Source organism: Colossoma macropomum, unplaced genomic scaffold (genome assembly GCF_904425465.1).
Source record: "Colossoma macropomum unplaced genomic scaffold, Colossoma_macropomum, whole genome shotgun sequence".
NCBI classification, from domain to species: Eukaryota; Metazoa; Chordata; class Actinopteri; order Characiformes; family Serrasalmidae; genus Colossoma; species Colossoma macropomum.
Genome location: NW_023494807.1, coordinates 30,366,965 through 30,392,938, shown reverse-complemented (window position 1 = coordinate 30,392,938; position 25,974 = coordinate 30,366,965). Strand labels below are relative to the sequence as shown.

The following is a 25,974-nucleotide window of genomic DNA, read 5'->3' as shown; positions in this document are numbered from 1 at the left end:
CTAGGGAAGGTCCTGCTCGGAGGGTTTGGGTTTGCGTCTGCCCAAAATGTCAGGGACATCTGAAGAGGGTCTAAAAAAACAAACAAAACAAAATTATATAAATAATATAACATGATCAGATATGAGTTTTAACTGAGAGAGAGAGAGAGAGAGAGAGAGAGAAAAGAAAGAAAGGATGGAAGGAAGGTGAAGAAAAAGAGAGAAAGCATGAGGAAGAGAATGGAGAAAGATGGAGAAAGGTAGAGAAGAGATGGAGAAAGAGAAAGAGGGAAACAGAAGAGATGGAGAATGAGAAAGTGGGAGAGAGAGAGAGAACACAAAGAGAAAGAAAGGTAAAAGAAAAGATAGAGGAAGAGGGAGAGAAGAGATGGAGAAAAATAAAGGAAGACAGAGAAGAGATAGAGAATGAGAAAGAGGGAGAGAGAAAGAAGAGAAAATTAAAGAAAGACAGTGCTAGAGAGAGGAGAAAGAAGAAAGAAAAAAGTGAGGAAGAGAGATAAAAGAGATGGAGAAAGACAGAAAGATATAGAGGGGAAGAGATAAAGACAGAGATAGAAAAGAGATAAAAAGAGAAGGAGAGACAAAGCACACAGAAACAAAGACAGAGAAAGAGAGAGAGTAGAAAGAAAGATGTGAGAGAGGAGGAGAAAAAGTGTCTGTGTGTGTGTGTGAGTGTGAGTGTGTGTGTAGGTGTGATTGTGTGTGTGTGTGTGTGAGTGTCTGTGTGTGTGTGTGTGTGTGTGTGTGTGTCTGTGAGTGTGTGTGTGTGTGAGTGTCTGTGTGTGTGTGCATGTGTGTGTGATTGTGTGTGTGTGTGTGTGTTTGTAATTGTCTGTGAGTGTGTGTGTGATTGTCTGTGTTTGTGTGTGTGATTGTGTGTGTGTGTGAGTGTCTGTGTGTGTGTGTTTGTGATTGTGTGTGTGTCTGTGTGTGTGTGTGTGTGTTTGTGATTGTCTGTGTGTGTGTGTGTGTGTTTGTGATTGTCTGTGTGTGTGTGATTGTCTCTGTGTGTGTGTGTGTGTGTGTGTGATTGTCTGTGTGTGTGTGTGTGATTGTCTGTGTGTGTGTGTGTGTGTGAGTGTCTGTGTGTGTGTGTTTGTGATTGTGTGTGTGTCTGAGTGTGTGTGTGTGTGTTTGTGATTGTCTGTGTGTGTGTATGTGTGTGTGTTTGTGATTGTCTGTGCGTGTGTGATTGTCTCTCTGTGTGTGTGTGTGTGTGTGTGATTGTCTGTGTGTGTGTGTGTGTGTGTGTGTGTGTGTGTGTGCGTGTGTGTGTGCGCGCAGAAATGTCTCAGTCGGCTCTTCATACATCACAAATGACAGTATGAATGAAAGCAGTAATTGTCACCATGACAACCGCATCCTCAGCATCTTCATGGCTGAAAGGAGCCCAGCAGCTGCAGCTGTGTTACGCACTACTGCGGCCTGAGCCAATCAGAGCGGCGCTAGACTCTCCTGAACCCACACTCAGACCTTCACACACCACAGCGAGGATTTGAGCTGCTCTGATTGGCTGGTTGTGGTTCTAATTTCTGTTATAATCGACCACAATGAAAAAAAAAAAACAATTTTCTCAATTTAAATTTCATTTCTTTGTTCGGTTTTTCTTTTGGAACATGCGGTTGGTCAGTGTTCTAGGTACACTCTTAAAAAGATGGTTCTTCAAGGGCTTTTCAGTAAAGACACATTCTCCGTCAATCTGATGAACCATTTCACCATGCAGAGAACCCTTTAAGCATGTGTTGTACATGGTTCTGTATAGAACCTTTTTGAAAAGGGTTCTGTATAGCACCAAAAAGGATTCTTCTATTGTATACAAGCCAAGTCACAACAAAAAATACAAGGTAAAAAAATAAAAAATAAAACATGAAATGTGGCATGTGCGAAAGTTATGGCACATTTTATATTTTGTGTTAAACTCAGCAAATAAATAGAAGCTGTGCAATAAAAATAGCAAAAAAATGTAATATTCAAGTGTCTCTGTAGAGAATCTTCATTAATTTTAAAGAATTTAATTTAGTTCATTTCACGTCCACATGTAATTTAATTGGGGGTGTTTAAACTTTTGTTAAAATACATCCATACTCCATTTTTTATGCAATTTGAAAATGACTGTTTTCCTTTACATTGTGTGTAAATTTCGTGGTGAATGAACCAAAACAAATGGCCAAAAATGACTTGGACAAAATGTCTGGTTCCATTGACTTACATTAAAAGTAAAGTAGGTTTTTTCCTTCTCCTGTAAAGTTACCATTTTGGAGATACAAGGTTTTGTTCTGACAGCAGTGATATTGTTTTTCTTTCTTGACATAATTTGAAAAAGTCAGTTGCCCTTTATGATGTGTCAGAATGTCATGATGAACAGACCAACAGAAATGGTCCACAATTACTTAGAAAAAAATGTTTATCCATTTATTTCCATTATGAGTTAAGAATGTTTTCCTTGTCCTGTTTGAAGACATCGACATATATATATATATATGCTGTCGGAAGAAAACCTTGTATCTCCAAGATGGTAACTTTTCAGGAACAGGAAAAAACCTACTTTACTTACAATGTAAGTCAATGGAACCAGACTTTTTTCCAAGCCGTTTTGGGTTGTTTCCTTTGGTCCATTCATCAAGAAATTTAAACACAATGTAAAGGAAAACAGGCATTTTCAAATTATGTCAAAAACTGAATAACAACAAAAATGGAGATACAAGGTTTTCTTCCAACAGCAGCGATATGTGTGTGTGTGTGTGTATATATATATATATATATATATATATATATATATATATATGTATATATGAGTTCATTACCGACATCACCGCAATTTTTTTTGTGTTTGATTTTTTTGCTGGTGAAAGTTACAGGAGTGCATCTGGTGTGTGATATTAAATATAAACACAGTAATCATTGTTCAGTTATCATGATTGAATGTCTTTCATCCAATAAAACGTTTCACTTCATGGTCGTGGTCACTTCAGCTTCGCGCGTGAGGCGGAGGGACAGTTCCTTAAACATATGCGGGTTTCTCTTGTGTGTCTGATTGTTATTATTTCTAGACTTGAGTACTTGTGATATCTGCAGATAAGGATTGAATACCCACACACACACACACACACACACACACACACACACACACACAATATACACAATACACAGACATAAAAGACAGAAGCATGATGTAAACAGCTGGAGTTCATTTTAATTGCAAGTGCTTATAGTGAGCTCACCTTTTCTCATGAGCTTTTGCCCAGACAGTTGACACTAGCTGACATTATCCAGTTCAACACTGACCGAGATGTTTATAAGCCAAATTTTATGTCGCTGATTTGGATACATTTTGGCTTTGAACCAGACGACAAGGGGCAGCTGGTGAAATTGGAAGAGACAACGTCGCATTTTTGAGTAAAACGTATCCATCTCGCAAGGAAATGCGTCTAATCTCAGATCACATCTTAGAACTAACCATCCTTGCCAGATCCGGCAGCAGCACGCCTGCCTCAGGAGGAGGTAGAGCCTCGGGCCAGGAGCGACAGCGGGGAGTCTCCGAGGCCTTTGTGAGAGAAGCAAAGTACCAGCATGACAGCACCACAGAGCAGGCTCGATTTCGGCTCTCTGTCACTCACTCGACTTTTCCTCTGTCAGCAGTCAGTCAGAATCAGGCCTGCGCTGCTATGATTGCACTGCTTGGGTCTGTAGCCTGCTCACCAAGCTAACGCTAAATTAACCAATCAGGCACCCAAACACCACGGACAGGTTTAGTTTCATCTTCACTGTACTTTTTGCAAAACTGCCAAACCGCAGGAATACGTTCCTTTTCCACCACGGTGGAAGAAACACATCTCAGCCCTCGCAGTTCACAGTTTAGTTTTCACATAAGCGCTGTATGAAGTGGGGAGTGAGCAGTACATGTTTAACTTTAACAATGTTTACGTACTGCATCCAACTCTGCATCCAATTTTAAAAGAAAGTCTACTATATGGGGCCCGTTAAGGCCACTTATTACTTTAAGCCCACTATATAGGGCCTTTAAACCCACTATATGGGGCCCTTTAAGTCCATTATATGAGCCCTTTAAGTCCACTGTATGGGGCCCTTTTAGTCCATTATATGGGCCCTTTAGGTCCACTAAATGGGCAGTTTAAGCCCATTATATGGGGCCTTTAAGTCCACTATATGAGCCCTTTTAAATCCAGTATATGAGGCCTTTAAGTCCACCATATGGGGCCCTTTAAGTCCATTATATGGGGCACTTTAAGTCCACCATATGGGGCCCTTTAAGCCCATTATATGGGGCCCTTTAAGTCCGCCATATGGGGCCCTTTAAGTCCACTATATGAGCCCTTTATGTCCAAAATATGAGCCCTTTAAGTCCAACATATGAGCCCTTTAAGTCCCCTGTATGAGCCCTTTAAGTCCCCTATATGAGCCCTTTAAGTCCAACATATGAGCCCTTTAAGTCCCCTATATGAGCCCTTTAAGTCCACTATATGGGGCCTTTTAAGTCCACTATATGAGCCCTTTAAGTCCAACATATGAGCCCTTTAAGTCCACTATATGAGCCCTTTAAGTCCAAAATATGAGCCCTTTAAGTCCAACATATGAGCCCTTTAAGTCCCCTATATGAGCCCTTTAAGTCCATTATATGGGGCACTTTAAGTTGACTATATGGGGCCCTTTAAGTCCCCTATATGAGCCCTTTAAGTCCCCTATATGAGCCCTTTAAGTCCATTATATGGGGCCTTTTAAGTCCACTATATGAGCCCTTTAAGTCCACTATATGAGCCCTTTAAGTCCATTATATGGGGCCTTTTAAGTCCACTATATGAGCCCTTTAAGTCCCCTATATGAGCCCTTTAAGTCCATTATATGGGGCCTTTTAAGTCCACTATATGAGCCCTTTAAGTCCACTATATGAGCCCTTTAAGTCCAAAATATGAGCCCTTTAAGTCCAACATATGAGCCCTTTAAGTCTCCTATATGAGCCCTTTAAGTCCATTATATGGGGCACTTTAAGTTGACTATATGGGGCCCTTTAAGTCCCCTATATGAGCCCTTTAAGTCCCCTATATGAGCCCTTTAAGTCCACTATATGAGCCCTTTAAGTCCACTATATGAGCCCTTTAAGGCACTTTTCAGTGAGCTGAATCAGTCCAGGCTTTTCTGTCAGTGATGTCACTGATGTATTATTTATTTGTTTATTTTTTACAGTAGATGTTTCGCTCATTCAGTGTGAATCGTGTGAATTAGTTTTCTGGATCAGAGACTCGAGTCTCAGCGGGTCGTCTTCCGCGTATTAAAATAAGAGTATTAAAAAGAAATCAAACAGGTCACAGTCGTCTGCGCAGAGCGAGTAAAACCCCCGTTTATTTTCTCTGCTCAGCGTGAAGCTCTGAAACGTTACGCCAAATGATGTAATAACCTGTGATGCTGTTTTTCTCCCGGCGGAGAATAAAAAAGTGAGTTTAATAAGAGGCTGGCACGCGCGCTCATCACGGCAGCCTGAAATCCCAATCACTCCCACTGCCGCCGCTGAGCCACGGAGGAACATAATCACATTACACACGCGCACACACACACGCACACACACACACACACACACGCACACACACACACACACACACACACACACAATCTTGTTTCTGTGAACTGTGGGGCCATTACATAGACTTCCATTCATTTCCTGGAGACTTACCCAAACCTTAACCATACCTACTACTAGCCTAACACTAACTGCTAACCCTAATCCTAACCCTAATCCTAATCCTAACCTTACCCTACACTTGCATGAAAAATGTAATGATTTACATTGTGGGGACCACAAGCTGGAAGGAAGGTCCCTGCAATGTTAGCGCATGAACAAGTTTTGGTCCCCACAATGTAGCATAAACCCAGTCCACATGTGCACACACACACAATCTTTTTTCTGTGAATTGTGGGGCCATTACATAGACATCCATTAATTTCCTGGACACTTACTCAAACCTCAACGAGAACTACTACTAAAACTAACCCTAACCTTAACCCTAATCCTAATCCTAACCTTACCCTAAACTTAAAATGTAACGCTTTACATTGTGGGGACCACAAGCTGGAAGAAAGGTCCCCACAACGTTAGTGCATGAACAAGTTTTGGTCCCCACAATGTGGCATAAACCTGGTCCATATGTGCACACGCACAGACACACACACACACACACACACAACCCCTGAGACACAGAGAGAGAGAGAGAGCGAGAGAGAGAGAGAGAGGGAGAAATGTAATGAGTGTGTATCTCTGTGTTTGTTTTAATATCCTTCCAGGATAATTTTTTGTGTCTTTGTCTTCTTGTCACTCACAGCCCAACTCCTGCGTTTATCCTTTAAGGCTGACACAAGTTGAATTCCAGACTCAGGCTGGGAGATCTTACCCGTCTTCCTGCGAACCCTCAGCTGTAGCAGCAGCCGTTTCCACAAACGTCCCCATTCGGCTTTTAGAGCGCTCCACAGTCAGCTGACCCTGAGTGCCTGAGAGAGAGAGAGAGAGAGAGAGAGAGAGAGAGAGAGAGACATGTACCAAAGCTGTTCATTCCCTCTTTTTTCCTTTCTGGCCTATTTTCCGTGATTCCGTGCGCGACAGCTGTGCGCTTCAAATAATGTGTGCATGCAGTCTGAAAGGTTACAGCACAATCACCGCTTTTTATAGCCGTTCATGCGAACCTCGCATGGTCACAATAATCAGAGCATTCTGCTCTCAATAACTGCGGCGCTGCGTCTCATTGGACAAATAAAGGTCATTTCTATCTGCAGGACGCCCAGGCGCGCAGAGCCTTTCTCTCCGGAGCGCTCATCCACAGGAAGGCCACATCCAACACGGCAATTTATTAAGTTCTTCTACGTCTCTTAGACCCCGTTTACACCTGGTCACTTCATGTGTCCAGTGTCTGGATTGTATCCTGATAAGATTTTAGCCACATGCATTTACACTTAGTAGTCAAATGTGTCTCTGGTTAGTCGGACTGAAATCCGATTGCTGCGTGGGACGAAATATGGAGATCCGCTCGTTACGCAGCAACCAATTACCAACTGTTTATCCATTCAGCCTCTTCGTCTGCAGTGTGTCTTGTACAGTCGTGTCTGTCCATGTTGCTATTAAGCATTGAATTTCGTCCCCAAAAAGGAGCGTCCTCCATGATTATCTTCCTCACAGACACGGATCACGAACCTAGTGACGTACTGTATGGGGAGGAGTTTTGGTTGTACTGGGAGGGGTTTCAGTTGTACTGGGAGGGGTTTTGGTTTTACTGGTAGGAGTTTTGGTTGTACTGGGAGGAGTCTTGGTTGTACTGGGAGGAGTTTTGGTTGTACTGGGATCAGTCTTGGTTGTACTGGGAGGAGTTTTGGTTGTACTGGGATCAGTCTTGGTTGTACTGGGAGGAGTTTTTGTTGTACTGGGAAGATTTTCAGTTATACTAGGAGGAGCTTTGGCTGTACTGGCAGGAGTTTCAGTTGTACTTGGAGGAGTTTTGGGTGTACTGGGATCAGTCTTGGTTGTACTGGGAGGGGTTTTGGTTGTACTGGGAGGAGTTTCAGTTGTACTAGGAGGAGTTTTGGTTGTACTGGGATCAGTCTTGGTTGTACTGGGAGGAGTTTTTGTTGTACTGGGAGGAGTTTCAGTTGTACTAGGAGGAGTTTTGGTTGTACTGGGATCAGTCTTGGTTGTACTGGGAGGAGTTTTGGCTGTACTGGGAGGTGTTTCAGTTGTACTGAGAGGAGCTTTGGTTGTACTGGGAGGTGTTTCAGTTGTACTGAGAGGAGCTTTAGTTGTACTGGGAGGAGTTTCAGTTGTGCTGGGAGGAGATTTGGTTGTACTGGGAGGAGTTTTGGTTGTACTGGGAGGAGTTTTGGATGTACAGGGAGGGTTTTGGTTGTACTGGGAGGAGTTTTGGTTGTTCAGGGAGGGTTTTTGGTTGTACTGGGAGGAGTTTTGGTCGTACAGGGAGGAGTTTTGGTTGTACAGGAAGCGTTTTGGTTATACTGGGAGGGTTTTTGGTTGTACTGGGCAAAGCGTTTATTTAAATGGAAACGGTGGTGCATTGAACACTGTTGTGTTATGCAAGCATTGCAACTATAGGTAGGTAAATCTCATACTGATCAAAAATAGAGATTTATTTTATTATTATTTTATTATTATTTTATTATTATTTTATTATCAGATGAGACAGAGTGATGAGATTTTATTCATGTTACCGAAGAAAATGTTTTGCTTTTTTGTAAAGTGACTTTGGAACATAAACCAGGGAATAAATCTTCACGTATTTCTTATAATGAGCTCAGACATTGCTCAGATGTGTCAGCTGTTGCTGAAATCACCTCAAATGCAGCTGAAATCACCTTAAATATCTCAAATACTGCTAAAATCTTCTTAAATGTCTTGAAACTCAGCAAAAATCACCTCAAACGCATTAGAAATCTCAAATCATCTCAAATGTCTTGAAATGCAGTTGAAATCAGCGGAAATGTCTCAAATGCTTCTAAAATCATCTTAAATGTCCCAAATACAGTTAAAATCATCTACAAATGCTGCTGACATCACCTAAATGTCTTCAACACAGCTGTTGTGACTCTAATCTCTTGCTTATTTATTTATTGCTCCTAAGAAGACTTCAGGAGAAATCAACAACAACAATAAACAAACTCTAGATTCCTCTAAAATGAGAAGCGCTGTTAGTCTGAGGGGATCAGAAGGACCTTACAGTGAGTTACAGAGATGTTCACTCTCAGAGACTCAGGGTCGTTATTAGGCTGTATGTACTGAAATGGAAGGCAATGATACTAACCGCATGTAGGCTAGCACACAGACATGAGAAGAGACACCGCGGCACGAGTGAGAGACGGCCTGGATTACAGCTTTTCGTGGCGGTTTCCACAGCGGTGGAGTGATCTGGCTAATTAAATGGAAATGCTCTCTCATTAGCTCCCCTGGCCCACATACTCACTTGACCAGTCACACTGCCCAGTCGCACTGACACTTCACCGGGCACGCAGACACTCGAGAGGCATCAAGCCTTTACACCTCCACTTCAGGAGCACTCTGGGAATTAAAGTGGTTGGACGAAATAAAAAGAGCTTCACATGAAAGAGAGATCCTGAAGTGACTAATTTGCAAATGTTGATTTATGTATGCTGCCCATCAAAAGTCTGGGGACACCTACCGCAATGCACAGCGCCAACAGTAACGTTTGGTGGAGGAGGGATAATGGGCTGAGGCCCATTTCAGGGTTTGGATGAATGAGTAGCATGACTGAGCCCCAGTGCACAAAGCAGCTCCATAAAGACATGGCTGGGTGAGTTTGGAGTGGAGGAACTCCAGTGGCCTGCACAGAGCCCTGACCTCAACCCCACTGAACACCTTTGGGATGAATTAGAACGGAGATTCTGAGCCAGGCCCTCTCGTCCAACATCAGTGTCTGACCTCACAAATGCTTTTTTGACCGATGGGCACGAATTCCCATGGACACACTCCAAAATCTTGTGGATCAGCATTCCAGAAGAGTAGAGGTATAGCTGCAAAGTGGTGGCAACTCCATATTAACTCCATGGTTTTAGAATAGGACGTCCTAAGAGGGCATAAGGGTCCGATGGACAGCAGCCAGCTCGCAATCCAGAGTGGCAGGAAAAGCATTTGGACTGAAACAGCAATTAAAACCCACATTAATCACCTTGTATGAATAATACAAACAGTTATGAACAGAGTCTGACTAACAGGAGAAAAATGTTTGACTCAACTCGCTGCACTGTAAAAAATGAGAAGTCAGCTCAACTTAAAATGATAAGGTAACTGAAGTTCACTCAGCTTGAGGACACCAGAGTTTACCCAACTTAAACTTCTTAGTTTAATCAAAAGTTCTCCCATGTTTTTGTGAGTTTCCTGCTCTAGCTGGGAGTCTTAACATCTTCCAGTCCTACTAGGCCTGTTCTCCTCTTGAGTTTCCGCATATGGACAGCTGTGACTTTGCTGGGCTTCGAACTCATAACCTCCTGGTTTTGGGACGAATTTACTCGATAATTAAAAAGTTGCACCACACATGACTGTGCTAAGTAAAACAACAAATATTTTCAACAGTTTATTAAACATTTATGGACACAAAATCTGAGCATTTTACTGAATGTATTCAAGTTATTAAGGATTGGATGGTCTGTAATTTTCCTAAGTTAAACAAGGGAAAAACAGAAGTTCTGGTTCTGGGCCCTCAAAATGTCCTCAGCAACTTAAAGAAGGAGCTTGGTTCACTGGCTGCAAGGATAAATATAATATCCTAGAAATGTGGGCATCATTTTTAATTCAGAACTACATTTCTCAAAGCATGTAACAAAGCTGGTACAGTCTTGTTACTTTCAACTGAGAAATCTAGCTAAAATCAGACAAACGCTTTCCTTTCAGGATACAGAGAAAATTATTCAGGAGTGACGGAACTTGAGCGGACCGCTTTCGACTGCTAGATTCGGGCCACATACATACCAGAACAGGGCCACAAGTCAGCCAAAAGTGAACCACACAACTGGGCCTAATCTGGGCCAGAAGCTGACCATTAGGTAAGGCCATATCTGGAACAGATCTGCACCAGACTCATTTCAGATGGCAAAGTTATTGTGGCCCAGTTCTGGCCCACATCCCACCCCTAATTTTCATCCGGCCCACTTGCCACATGGAGTGACAGAACTTGAGCAGACCGCTCCTGCCTGCTAGATGTGGGCCACATAAGTACCAGATTAGGGCCACAAGTCAGCCAAGAGTGAACCACACAACTGGGCCAAATCTGGACCAGAAGCTGACCAAAAGATGTAGGCCATATCTGGAACAGATCCACACCAGACTCATTTCAGATGGCAAAGTTATTCTGGCCCAGATCTGGCCCACATCTCACCCCCCATTTTCATCTGGCCCACTTGCCACATGGATTGATGGCACTTGGGCAGACCGCTCCCAACTGCTAGATGTGGGCCACATACGTACCAGATCAGGGCCACAAGCCAGCCGAAAGTGAACCACACAACTGGGCCTAATCTGGACCAGAAGCTGACCAAAAGATGTAGGATGTATTTGGAACAGATCCACACCAGACTCATTTCAGATGGCAAAATTATTCTGGACCAGGTCTGGCCCACATCCTTCCCCTCAATTTGCCACATGGAGTGACGCAACTTGAGCGGACCGCTCCAGACTGCTAGATGTGGGCCACATACGTACCAGATCAGGGCCACAAGTCAGCCAAAAGTGAGCCACACACCTAACCTAGGCCAGAGGCTGACCACAAGATGTGGGCCATATCTGGAACAGATCCGCAACAGACTCATTTCAGATGGCAACATTATTCCGACCCATATAATATCAAGGTATTCTATGTCTTATGTCTTAGTCAAGGAGCTGTGACACGACTGCAACTTGCAAAATGCAGCAGCTCAGGTGCTCACTAGGACTAAAAGAAGGGAGCATATTACATCCATATTGGCATCTCTGTATTGGTTGGCTGCTACATTTAGGGTACACTTTAAAATTTTGGTTTTAACATATGAGGCAGTGGATGGTGAAGGGCCTGAATATAGCTCTGAGCTATTAGCGCCATATTCAAATGCTAGGACACTGAGGTCCTCTAGTCAAGGGCTTTTAGTGTCCCTAAGACAAAGCAAAAACAGAAGGGAGACTTGCTTTTTGAGTATTTTATTTAATTTGATCAAATATTACTTGCAGCCTAGAAAGAAAGTCCAGATTCAGATTTTAATAAGCTTCAAAATGCATCTGCTCACAAAGGTGGTGTCAAAAGCAGTGAGTTTCCAGGGTGATATGTGTGAGTGCTAACGAATTTTGAGCAAAAGGCTATGGCTGGTGCCTGAAATGTAAGAGTGTCATTTTTTTAACATGTCAGGAAGAATAAAAATCCTGACGGCACATATCAGACCAGGAAGTGCTTCAGAGTAAGAGGAATTCTCCTCAGTTAAGTAACTTTTGTGTGTTTTAATGAACAAAAATCATATCATACACCAGCAGCTGAGAGGATGGAGCGAGAGAGTGATGCTGTGAATAAGTGTGAATGGACGTCATGAAAGAAAGTCCCTCACCTTCTCTTTTGAGCGTGTCGGGGGGCTGCTCGGGGGCCGCCAGCGGGTGCACCCGGAAGTTTCCTGAGAGAAATGAAACACCATTACCATCGATTACATTATACAACATCACAAACCAAAACAGAAGATGCTCGTGCAAACGTCTCATACGTTCAAGGATATGTTCTAATTAAGCAATAGGACACAATAGAACCCACTCTTGATCATCACCTCTAGATCATCACAGCTGTGATGTTATTCACGATAACACACAACCTTGAGTGTTCTATTGCTTTTATACAACAGTTAAATAAATAAAGTAAGAAATAAATAAACTGGGCCGTGAACGCGGCGTTTAATGTTTTAATGTTCCCAGTTCGCAGCTAAACAACCTGGAATCAGCCAGAAATGAACCCAATACCATTCGCCAAACGTGTAGTCTGATCTTCAGAATCTGACCAAATCAGACTGAGCCATAAAACTGCCACAATATCAGGTTTAGCTCAGTTTTGTCCATTTTTGCCAGATCAGTATTAATGTTGTTTTGTTCCAGCCAGTCTGTAAAGCATCTTACAGCCCATTTAGTTTGGCGAATGGTGTTGGGTTCATTTCTGGCTGATTCCAGGTTGTTTAGCTGATCTTCTGTCACAGCTGCCGACTGAAAAGCTGCTCAGTCAAACGTGATCTTAAAAGTGTCCATTTTCTGTTTGTGGCAAAGTAAGAAGTAAAAATGTTCAAATGGCTCCTACAGCTGTCAAAGTCGTTGCTTAGCAACGGCATCTCAGCGGAGCTGAGCGAAATATGGCGAAATAACAGCACGGTTAGAACGCTTCTCAACCAATCAGCTTGCGTGGCCAGAACTAACTGTTGTATAACTATTTATATTTTCCATTATTATTATTATTATTATTATTATTATTGTTATTATTGATAGTATTAAGCACTGTCAAGACGTTTTCCTCTTGAATATCCTATCTTCTGTTTGGGCCTTCAGGTTTCTCGGCTGGTTCATGATTCCTCTGGTTATATCTATCCATCTGGTAGCTGGTCGTCCTCTTCCTCTTTTACCTTCAACATCTCTGAGCATAATGGCCTTTTCCCATGAATTGGTTCTTAAAGGGACACTCTGAGCCAAAATGGAAAATGTAACCATTGCTATACACTCTTAGAAATAAAGGTAATGAACTGTCACTGGGGCAGTGCCCCCCTTGTCACTGGGGTGGTTCCCTCAGGGATACATCTCAGTACCTTCAGTCAGGGAACATAACTGAACCATAATCCACTGAAATGATATGTTCTAAGCTGTACTGACTCCACACACCCCGTCTCGTCTCCAGGCTTTTATTTTACCGTTCTGTTTTAAAACATTCGGTTATGAAAAGGTACAAATACGAACTTTTCACCTGGAAAAACTTATTTAAGGTTCACAATCAGACCTTAAAACCACTGTTGTACCTTTGAGGGAACATTTACATTGTTTGTACCTCGATGAACTAAAAATCTACCTGAACAGAACCTTTATTCCTAACAGTGTATCTGTTGTAAATGTGCCCACTCTCCTCCTGTAGAAGTGATGTGGTGTCTATAGAGTGAGATCTTATCAACCGTCTTATTACTGACCTAAGACTGCATTAACAGTCTTCAAATTGGCTTTACAGTGGAGAGAATGGCTAAAGTTAGCAAGGTCGCTACCACAGCTACATAGACCTTTCCTAGGTTTGCCTCCATTTGTCTGGCTGAAGAGTAAAAACTCTCTTTATTGTCCATTTCATTCTGAATAACGGTAGAATCACCGTTTCCTTCATGATTCTGTTTGACAACTGAGGCAAAAGCTGCACCAAAGCTAGCTTGCTATTTGTTAGCTTGTTGATCAGTGGCTGGGCTAGCAGTCATGATTGGTTGACACAACAGGGATTTCCTTCGTTGATTTGCAGTAATGCACCATATTAAAGCATAATCAAGTTTATTAAGGGGAAAAAATCTCCCTTTTGCCAAAATTAGTGCTACTTTTGGAATAAAGCCAAAGGCCACGCCCACTTTATCACCTTGCTGCAATGTCAGCACTCATCAGTACTGCAATCTTTCGGCTGTTTAAACCACATTTGGACCAAAAAAGCTTCAACGTGTGCTGTAAACGATAGACAAATTCTGCTCTTCATAGCAAAACAATGAAAATGGTCTCACCTATGTTGGGCAGGATGTGATGGAAGTTGAACCATGCTCTTATGAAGGGATAGACGGAGATGAGGAGACCTACAGAGCAGACGGACAGAAAAAAACCCTGAAAACTGGAAACTTAGAGAGGTTTACACCTTGCATTCATATGTAGTTTGTGTCCGTATTGTAACTGGATAAACTTTGGCTTAGGCTGTTGGCTTGACCGGTCACTCCTCAATGCACTCAGTCCATATACAGTGAAGGAAGTGATTGGAGACCTCCCCACTCAAACACTGTTTCACTTTTATGTAGATTCACATATTTAATCCTAATAATCACAATAACTTCAGTAGTAAATCCAGGCCAGGGTTTTTAAAGCTTTCATTAGTTTTTAATTTCATTTAGCTTTTATCTATTTATTTATTTTATTTCAGTCTAGTTTCAGTTAGTCAGAAAGGGTGCGTTAACAGTTTCTAATAGTTTTTATTTATTGTTTTTTAGTGTTATGATGAATGCTGTGATTACAGATGTTTCAGGAGTAGAACAAAATTAAATTACAAATACAGAAACACATACAGCTTCAGAAACACAAGGGAAATGTTTCCAGAGACTTCTGTGCAGCTTAGACATTCGCTGGTAAAAGTAGTTCACCTTTTCTAGATCACTGCACCGATACCAGCACACATCCACTGAAGCATTTACTTCTGTTTTTTTACACCATTTTTATGCATCAAATCGTCCAGCAATACGTTGATAAAGTACATTATTAGAAAGCTTGAAATCTCAGGATTCGATTCCCACAAACCATTTCGTGACCTGTTATTCACAGCAGTTACGATCGTCTTGCAACATCAGCACCGAATGAGCAAACGCTGGCAGATCTGTGTGTCCTCACCTTCAAAGCCTCTCCGCCTCCACAGAGACACCATAATCCACAACATGAGGTCTGATAACACGGCAAGAGTCAGAGATCAGTTTAGAGATCTATGAGTCAGGAGGAAATAAACTCCTCCATTCTAGACTCTGTTGCTCTGTGTCCCTTATTCATACAGCTATTCTAAAAAACTTGAGAGTGTTACCTTTTAAATGAGACCAGGATCATGACTGTAGCCCAAAGTATGTGGGAACAGCGCCCCCTTTACTTTGGATATTCCGTTTCAGGCAAAAATGGGGCGTCAGTTAACAGGTTAGCTTTTATTTGAGCAGATAACTTATCTCATTGTATCGTGATGAAAACTTATTTCTTGTGAAGTCTCTGAAAGAAAGCGATGGAAGAATATGGAGGATTTTTAGTGTTATGATGAATGCTGTGATTACAGATGTTTGAGGAGTAGAACAAAATTAAACGGTACACTGAGCTCAGCTCAACTCCAGCTTTCCTTAAAATGAGCTAAACCTACAAGAGATCCACTTCTAAACTCTCATTTGTGCACTAAAAAAAAAACAAAAATGTTTTTCTCTGTAATTCCATCCATCATCTAAACCGGGGTGCTGGAGCCTATCCCAGCTGTCATCGGGCGGAAGGCAGGATACACCCTGGACAGGTCACCAGTCCAGAACAGACAGACATACACAGTCACACCTAGGGGCAATTTAGCACATCCAGTGGGCCTGACTGCATGTTTTTTGGACTGTGGGAGGAAACCCAGGCCTTTCTTGCTGTGAGGCGACAGCGCTACCCACTGCGCCACCGTGCCGTTATTCAGTTTTACAGTGAACATTATAGTTTTGATTCAATTTTCACGTTTTGTGCTTCATTTTTATTTCTATTCCAGTTAACGAGCAAATTTTACACTGTTAGTTTTCATTTTAGTAAGAGTTTAAGTTTAACTATATTAACCCTGGTTGAAGCTCCTCTAATCATGTTTTAGTCATATGTAAGTTAAGTCTATTCTACCTTTTTCTGGAGCCAAAGACAGAACATCAGATCTCTTTACCATATTGCTGTGGCAGGATGCCTGTTTATTAGACCTCGTAGGGTGTTCTGTACTTTTCAGGAGCTGTGATGTTCAGAGTGTTCCTGTTGAAGGATTGCAAGACATATTGGTGACCTCTCCTCAGTATGGCCTACGTCTGCCTGTTCCACGCGGCATAAAGTTGCCTACACACCAGAAGACTAAAAAATCCTCCTTATTCTTCCTTTACTTCCTTTCAGACACTTTACAAGAAATAAGTTTTCATCACGATACAATGACACAAGTTATCTGCTCAAATAAAAGCTAACCTGTTAACTGACGCCCCAGTGGGCGCTGTTCCCACATACAGGGTGTCCCAAAAAATTGACATCATTTGAGATGTGAATATCTGAGTAACTACATGTCCTGGCAAACGAAAATAAATAGGCTTCACGTTGAACAATACAAGATTTATTTATCAAAATTCGAACAAGAAATTCAGAGGGACGTAGATTTTATAACCGATTACACAGCTTCACAAATGTTCAATATGCGCACCTCCTGTGACACGACACACGTCAAGTCGGTAGTCCAGCTCCTGCCAAACATGCCGTAGCATGTCTTGCATAACAGTCTCCAGCGCAGCTCCAGTTGGTGCATTTTTATTGAATTTTCTCAAAAATGCACACTGCACACTCTTGTTTGACTGTGTTTGAGCATATTCTAACACACAAAACGCCTTTTCATTTCTACTGAACGCCATTCTTCAACCTGAAAAAACATTCAAAATTAAACTTGGTTAGTTTTTACACATTTTGTTAAAATTTGAGATCATTTAAGGGAGAATTGGCTGTTATTAGACTACGAAATGATGTAAATTCTTTTGGGACAACCTGTACTTTGGACTATAGTCATGATCTTGGTTTCATTTAAAAGGTAACACTCTCAAGTTTTTTAGAATAGCTGTATGAATGGCCTGGGTTCGATTCCCGGCTGGGTGATCAGGGTCATTTCTGTGTGGAGTTTGCCTGTTCTCCCCGTGTCTGTGTGGGCTTCCTCCGGGTACTCCGGTTTCCTCCCACAGTCCAAAGACATGCGGTTAAGCTAATTGGACATGCTAAAATTGCCCCTAGGTGTGAATGTGTGTGTGATTGTGAGTGTTAGTCTGTCTGCCCTGCGATGGACTGGCGACCTGTCTGGGGTGTATCCTGTCTTCCGCCCGATGACAGCTGGGATAGGCTCCAGCACCCCACCGTGACCCAGAAGGATAAGCGGTTTAGATGATGGATGGATGGATGTATGTATGAATAAGGGACACAGAGTCTAGAATGGAGGAGTTTATTTCCTCCTGACTCATAGATCTCTAAACTGATCTCTGACTCTTGCCGTGTTATCAGACCTCATGTTGTGGATTATGGTGTCTCTGTGGAGGCGGAGAGGCTCTGAAGGTGAGGACACACAGATCTGCCAGCGTTTGCTCATTCGGTGCTGATGTTGCAAGACGATCGTAACTGCTGTGAATAACAGGTCACGAAATGGTTTGTGGGAATCGAATCCTGAGATTTCAAGCTTTCTAATAATGTACTTTATCAACGTATTGCTGGACGATTTGATGCATAAAAATGGTGTAAAAAAACAGAAGTAAATGCTTCAGTGGATGTGTGCTGGTATCGGTGCAGCGATCTAGAAAAGGTGAACTACTTTTACCAGCGAATGTCTAAGCTGCACAGAAGTCACTGGAAACATTTCCCTTGTGTTGTAAACGACTTCTCAGTGTTTCTGAAGCTGTATGTGTTTCTGTATTTGTAGCGTGCTTGTTGTCATTTTTATGAAAGTATTTTCCGTGTTTGCCGAGCATCTACGAATTTACAGCGTGTTTTATTATTTTGCAGAGCGTTTGTAAACACTTTTGTTGTCATTTTGAGTAAAGCATTTTCTGTGCTTGCAGCTTTTTATATTGCAGTGCGTCGGGGCTTGTTGGCCACTGTATTAATAACATCCTCCTGTAAAAGTATTATCACTGCAATGAAATAATGACTGTAGTGGAAGTAATAAGAAGCCACCTTCAGCTTCGTCTAAAGCTCCAAACTGAGAGACATGAGCAACAGTAAAGCCTTCCAGGTGCTGAACCGACACGACAAAAGGAAATTAAACCCATAAAAGGGTTTAATTAGGAGCTAAATGTGGAACTGTGGAAAAGGTAGATTCCTTTTCTCACTAAATGCTTGAGCAGAAGTTTTGTTTTCATGTGAAAATAGTCGGGGAAGTGGCTTAAACAAATACATAAAATATTTACGCGCAGGTAACAGAGCAGCTGAGGCTTTAGGGAAATGCTTAGTGCTAATCTCATTGAGGGCAGCCGTATATTGAGTTTCGGTCCCTCAACGGCTCCTGAACAGGAGCTGAAGAGACGCGCTGCTCGTGCATATTACATCCTCCTCCAGCTGCTAATCCAGTTTGGGTTTTTAATGAGTGGCTTGTTTGCCGCAGACGTTTTGACACAAAACAAATATGAGACTGAGCTCCCAAATGTGCTTTAAACTGGCAGCCAAACCGCAGCACTGAACATCGGCTCTACTGATTCTCTCTCTCTATATATTTCTCCCTCTGTTTCCTCTCTTTCTCTCTCCATTTCTCACTTCATCTCGTTTCATCTCTCTCTGTTTCTCTTTCTCTCTCTCCCTTTTGCTCTTTCTCTTTCTGTCTGTTTCTCTCTCTTCTGTCTCTCTTCATTTCTCTTTCCCTTTCTCACTTTATCTCTCGTGATCTCTCTCTGGGTTTCTCTCTTTCTCTCTCTCCATCTCACTCTTTCTCTCTCTGTTTCTCTCTCTCCTGTCTCTCTTCATTTCTCTGTCCTTTCTCACTGTTTCCTCTCTTTCTCTTTCCTTCTCACTTTATCTCTCTTGATTTCTCTATGTTTCTTTCTCTCTCTCCATCTCACTGTTTCTCTCTCTGTTTCTCTTTCTTCTTTCTCTCTTCATTTCTCTCTCCATTTCTCACTGTTTTCTCTCTTTCTCTCTCCCTTTCTCACTTCATCGTCTCTTTTCTCTTTTCTTTTTCTTTCTTCCTGTCTTTGTTTCTCACTCTCCTCTTTCTCTTTCACTCTTTTCTCAATCTACCTCTTCTCTCCCTTTTTTCTCCTTTCTCCCTTTCTGTCTTTCTCCCCCTCGTTTTCCTTTATCTCTCTCCCTTTCTCACTACATTTCTTTCTGTCTCTTCTTTCTCCCTTTCTTCTTTTATCTCTATTTCTCTTTCTTTCTCTCTCCCTTTCTCTCTCTACTCTTTCTCTCTCTCTCTGCTGTTCTTCATCTCTCTCACTCTCTCTCTCTGTCTTCTCCCTTTCTCATTTTATCTCTGTCTCTGTCTGTTTCTCCCTTTCTTTTCTTCCCTCTCACTTTTTCTATCCCTCTGTTTCTCTCTTCTCGTTCTCTCTCTCCCTCTCTCTCACATCTCTTACTCTTTTTTCTTCCTATTTTTTTCTCTCTTTCTCTTAACCTTGCGAAGAAAACCCAAGCGTGCTTCTGTTGGATCTCAGGATTGTTTGAGCTGCTGAAGGCTGTTTGGGGGTACTGGGGTTGTTGGGGAGATGTTGTTATGAAAGCTTTTTTTTTCTTTTTGGCCCAAATTATGTATCGACTCAGCGTGAGAGGATTTGCACATTAAATTTTTATGTAAAGGTGCCAAAATGTGTTCTATGGGACACTGCCATAGACTGAACCTCTTTTAATTCCCTACTTTTTAATGGTTCAAAGCTAAGAAACATTTCAGAAACTTGATGGTGAAGGAGCAGAATGTAAGGCAGGAGGACTGAACAGCTGTAAAGTGGTGATTAGTCATTGAACAGAATACGTTTAATAGTCCCTTGATTCTGAGGTTTCTCTCGTATTTGGCTTAAGGAGGTATTTTATGTGGTTGAGGCCATGAAGACGATTTAATTCATAATAATAGGTTAAAACTAAAAAAGATGTGCTAATGAACAAGATGCATTCCCTGGCATCACCAGCAGGGCGGCGCCACCTGGGGCAGTGGGAGGATCGGGTGCCTTAGGGCACAATCAGGAGTATTTAGTCAATCCTGAGCTTTGAACCAACAACCTTCTAGCACACCTCTCTTAGGCTACTGGCCACTCCCTTTACTAACTAAGTATAGAGATGACATGAAGGGGAATTCCACCATTTTTTCAAAATCCTCCATAATTCAGTGGTTGAGATGTAAATAGAGTCTTTCAGTGTGGTTTGGTGTGAAATGGTTCAGATGTCTTTACAGTGGTGGTGATAATAACCAGGGGTCGCCATGACTACAACACAGATATAGACATTTTATTTACTATCCAGAACCAACAGTGAACCCACACGAGTCTTCTGAGTTTATATGGAATGTTGATGATAATATAATCTGAAAAAATAAGTTTTCTTTGGGGACTATTTTGCCTCACAGCACCCTGCAAATTATGTATCCCTCCACCATGAATGGAGTTTAAGGCCAAAACCTTCTCAAAACAATCATAAAACAGTGTCTCAGTCATCAGGCAGTGTATTCATAACTATTTCATGTGAGGGAGCTTTTAGAGGTGGACATCTGGTTCCTATCACCACCACTGTGAACAGTTCTGACTCGGTACGTTTCTCTAGAAACTATCAAACCACTATGAACGACTCTGTTTACATCTTAGCCATTTAATTATGCAGAAATTTGGAAAAGTCAGTGGAATTCCCCTTTAAAGACTCGGTTTGAGTTGTGTGTGATTTAGGCTGCAGGTGGCACCATGCTAATTAGTGGAGCATAACCTTCCTTTACTTGTTAGCTAAATTAGCCTCGTAGTTCCAGTGTCCGGTTTCAAATTCTGAACCTTCAGCCCATAGATATACATACCTAGGCACGTCAATGGTGCCGCCATTTTAGGGCGGTCAACATCGCTGCTGGACTGCATTCAGTACCATTACAGAGCGGCAGTTTAAGAAAGATACTGTCCAAAATTACACTATTTAGGATTATATATAGGATTATATAACAGAGGGAACGCAGCGATCCACACTCATGTGTGTGTGATGTTTATGGGTAGATATGGCCGTGTGGTTGGTGCGGCACAGAGAACCTGTTGATGTGATTGTTTTTCCTCTTTTCAATGATGGTTAAAGCTTTGTAGCTCGGTAAGTTATAGCATTCCTAACTCTGTGTAGATATTCATAATAGATTAACGTTAGCACATTTTTACATGAAGCTGAAGTTGGTTTCTTATTTGCCAGCATCTTGTTCGAATTTTCCCGTTCCACCTTAAATGGTTCAGCTTAAGGCACCAGAAAGTGAAACAAGAAGCTGGTGAATAGGAAGCCTTCAGCTTCATCCTTCTTACTGTGTTTTGGGGTGTTTATGTGTATTAAGATCAGAAGTGATTCACACATTGATGGATTTGCTGATGTGTCTGATTATGTTTCTTGCACTAAACTCGGTTTTTAACGTCAGGTGCAGACTGAATACTTTCCTGCTGGTCTGGACGGCTAATTAGCTCGATCAGTTATTAAAGTAATAAAAGCTACCGAGAGCAGATCCGTGCAGCCCAGATTAATCTGTGTCTGAGGATTAGAACTAAACAAATTAGGTGAAAATCGGTTGAGTAATAAGGAAGTTGAGGCTGATTTAATCCTGAGACTCATCGTCTCTCAATACAAGTGAATTTGTTAACAAGCGGATCTCGACCTCTCCAACATGGCGGACTCACAGACGTATCGCCTCACATAGAGAACAACAGACAACGCGGCATCTAGGTATGTATATCTAAGCTTCAGCCTGATGGACACAACAAAGAGCTTCATGCAGAAAATGTTTAAAGGAAAGATGAAACTGAAAGTGTTGGCTAGCATGAAGTTTGGATAGCAAGTATGCTAGCTAGCATAATAACTAGTGTAACTGAAGTTTTCAGCTAATCTGGTTGGAAGTTTTAGAAAGTTATGGATCAAATTTCTTTGGTAAAAAAAAAGTTTTTGCTGATTTAGTGATTGTGTTTTTCTTTAAACACAGCATTTACTGAATGTCAGCTCCTTCAAGGTGTGGCCAAGAATCAAGCATGGCCACCCCAGTTATGGAAACAGAGACAATCAGCCATCATTAATAAAGCATCAATTATGCTTTATGGTGAAAATGAACTCATACCAAACCAAGCTGTCCAAACCGTGGTGTGAACCGAACCGCGTCTTCTGTGTACCATCACACCCCGAATATTTTGTAGCATCCCGCTACTGGTTTGTTTGGCTGTGGACTTGCGGGAGATGTGGCCATATGTATACACTATATTGCCAAAAATATTTGCTCGTCTGCCTTTATACGCATATGAAATTGAGTGACATCCCATTCTTAATCCATAGGGTTTAATATAATGTCGGCCCACCCTTTGCAGCTATAACAGTTTCAACTCTTCTGGGAAGGCTTTCCACAAGGTTTATTTTACTGTGTGTTTATGGGAATTTTTGACCATTCTTCCAGAATTGCATTTGTGAGGTCAGACACTGATGTTGGATGAGAAGGCCTGGCTGGCAGTCTCCACTCTAATTCATCCCAAAGGTGTTCTATCGGGTTGAGGTCAGGACTCTGTGCAGGCCAGTCAAGTTCTTCCACACCAAACTCGCTCATCCATGTCTTTATGGACCTTGCTTTGTGCACTGGTGCACAGTCATGTTGGAACAGGAAGGGGCCGTCCCCAAACTGTTCCCACAAAGTTGGGAGCATGAAATTGTCCAAAATCTCTTGGTCTGCTGAAGCATTAAGAGCTCCTTTCACTGGAACTAAGGGGCCGAGCCCAACTCCTGAAAAACAGCCCCGCACCATAATCCCCCTCCACCAAACTTTACACTTGGCACAATGCAGTCAGACAAATACCGTTCTCCTGGGAACCACCAAACCCAGACTCATCCATTGGATTGCCAGACGGAGAAGCGTGATTGGTCACTCCAGAGAACACGTCTCCACTGCTCTAGAGTCCAGTGGCGGTGCTTTACACCACTGCATTCGACTCTTTGCATTGCGCGTGGTGATGTAAGGCTTGGATGCAGCTGCTCGGCCATGGAAACCCATTCCATGAAGCTCTCTACGTTGTTCTCGAGCTAATCTGAAGGCCACATGAAGTTTGGAGGGCTGTAGCGATTGACTCTGCAGAAAGTTGGTGACCTCTGCGCACTATGCGCCTCAGCATCTGCTGACCCCGCTCTGTCATTTTACGTGGCCGACCACTTCGTGGCTGAGTTGCTGTCATTCCCAAACGCTTACACTTTGTTATAACACCACTGACAGCTGACTGTGGAATATTTAGTAGTGAGGAAATTTCACGACTGGACTTGTTGCACAGGTGGCATCCGATCACGATACCACGCTGGAGTTCACTGAGCTCCTGAGAGCGACTCATTCTTTCACTAATGTCTGTAGAAGCAGTCTGCAGGCCTAGGTGCTTGGTTTTATACGCCTGTGGCCATGGAGGTGATTGGAACACCTGAATTCAATGATTTGGATGGGTGAGTGAATACTTTTGGTGATATATTGTGTGTGTATATATATACATATGTATATGTGATGGATCCTGACATTCTTCCAGTACGATGGATCAAAACACAGCAGAGTGAGCGAGCAGTTTAGATTACAAGCCTGGATCAGATGATCAATGAGCTTCTTCTGACAGACTGGGATGAAAAGCAGCTGCAGTGTTTCTACTTAACGCCGTCGAAAAAGAGATCAGGTTCATCTGAGACACCATCACCATTTGTCACTGTTTATTTGCAGGATGCTCCTATGCTAATGTTTGCCTGTAGGGTGTTCATGTTGGGGCAAAAAAGGGGAAAAAATGGAAAACAATACAATATGAATGTGCGCTGATGGAGAGCTGAAATTAAGACCTGCATTAAATATGTATGATATGCAAAACAGCTGTGCGCTGTGGAATTACACACGGCGCCGTATCAGCTCTTACTCGGGAGTAGCATTTCTGAATCTTGGAACAGGGTAAAGTACAATAATTACCATAAATAAATGATAAGGTTTCACTTTTAATACCTCATAGTTTGCTCCTATAAATATTCAGAGCAGCACAGGACGTTCTTAATTAACACAAAGCGCCACATGATAGAACGCGCCATTAGGCGAATGAATGACTGATTCAACTCACTGCAGGTTACATAAGTTTTGTATGTGACACCAATCTCTTTGTTATACTTAGCTTATACCTAAAGCTGAACAATTCATCCGTTTTATATCGAAATCACGATTTAAAAGAGTGTAATTGTTTAACCCTCAAGAGCTGCAATTTTTATAATTATTAACTATATTATTAATGAAGCTGCCTTAACAAGCTTTAAATGGGAAATTCAATCCAGTAGAAACAAAAACATGGACTGTAGATGGATTTGACCAATCAGGAGCAGCCAAACAGCCAGAAAAGACTGCAATTATGATTGGTAGATGTTTGATTCGACATACACCACTAAGGCCCTATTTACAGCTGGCTTTACCATGCCTCCTGGGTGACCTGATCATAAGTGGACCGGGCTGGTGTTTTTCACACCACATCTTAGGTCTTTACATATTAACGTCACAAACGTAAGCTCAGAAAGAAGGTCCAGCTCAATATTTAGGTCACAAATGACCTCAAAATCAACATCATACTGATGAAGATGTGATGACAATAGTAGATAATTCACTCACATCCTCAGAAGACGCTCCTTCACCAAGTTTAGACTGAGTTCTCTTTGGCTTTATTCACACACAGCAGGTAAAAGTGGCCCAAATCTGATCTTTTCCAGACAGATGTGTGTCTGTGTGTCAGTGTGAACAGATAAACACACTCAATCTGACATTTTCAGTTCCGCTTTGAGACGCTTTCATATGTGGTACTGAAATCCGATTCGTATCCGATATGCAGCAATGCGACTCAGCCAGATCAGAATTCATGCAACTTTTACGTCAATCCAGCTCCACATTCATCATAATTTCGAGCTGCTGAGACTCAAAAACATTTAGGCTGATGTTTCTGTACCAAAATTAGAAGAGACTCATTAAAACCCTCCGAGTTCGAAGAGATTTCGAAAGAACTGTCCGATCGCGGCCGCAGGAGAACGAGGCTGCAGCATCAAAGAACAGTTAAAAGTCTGAAAGCAGTTTAAAGAATCCGAGGACGCGAACCAAAGAAGTGACCGCGCCCTTTTTACGGCTCCAACACATTCTGGGTGATGAGCCCAGCTGTCAGTCAGTGAAGCTTCATGATGACTCCTGTGATGCTGGTGAAGATGAAGCTGATCGACTGGCGTTCGTTGGCAGGCATGATTGTTTACCTCTGGATGAGCTGTGAAGCTCTGTTCTTTTGCGCATGTGGGTCAGTTTAGGAGCTGATCTGTTCAGACTGATGTCACATACAGATCACGTTTAAATAATAACGTGAACAGCCAAACAAAAATATTGGATTTGGTAAGAAAATCAGATTTGGGCCACTTCTACCTGCTGTGTGAACGTAGCCTTTTGAATTCTCTCAGATTCATCCGCACAACCCACGCTACGTGTTCTTCTGCACATTGTGTGCAATTCCACATTTCCACCAGAGAGGTCTCCGAAACCCCAAAACTTGCAATAGTGTAGCTTTAAGTACACAACTAAAGAAGCAACACCAAACATGTCCTGGAAGTGTGTGAATTACATTTTTCACCAAGCTACTTCTAGATAGATACTCACCCAGTCCTCCTGCGCCTAGGAAGATGCCCCCTACAGCATCAGCGTCGCAGTCCTTGGACACTCCGATGATAATACAGCCTGCTACAATGCTAAGCAGGGCCGAGCCCACCCGTAGCCCATGGTACTCCCCAATACTGATAGCGTTCAT

General features: G+C 42.2%; 1 protein-coding gene across 1 annotated transcript; it reads right to left on the bottom strand.

Moving 5' to 3' along the window:
* Positions 1 to 25,974, bottom strand: kncn (kinocilin). Its single transcript, XM_036556658.1, has 5 exons — positions 25,827 to 25,974; positions 14,254 to 14,322; positions 12,091 to 12,153; positions 6,402 to 6,498; positions 1 to 70 (listed from the first exon to the last, which is right to left on the bottom strand). The coding sequence occupies exons 1-5, from the start codon at positions 25,972 to 25,974 to the stop codon at positions 1 to 3; spliced, it is 447 nt and encodes a 148-aa protein (XP_036412551.1).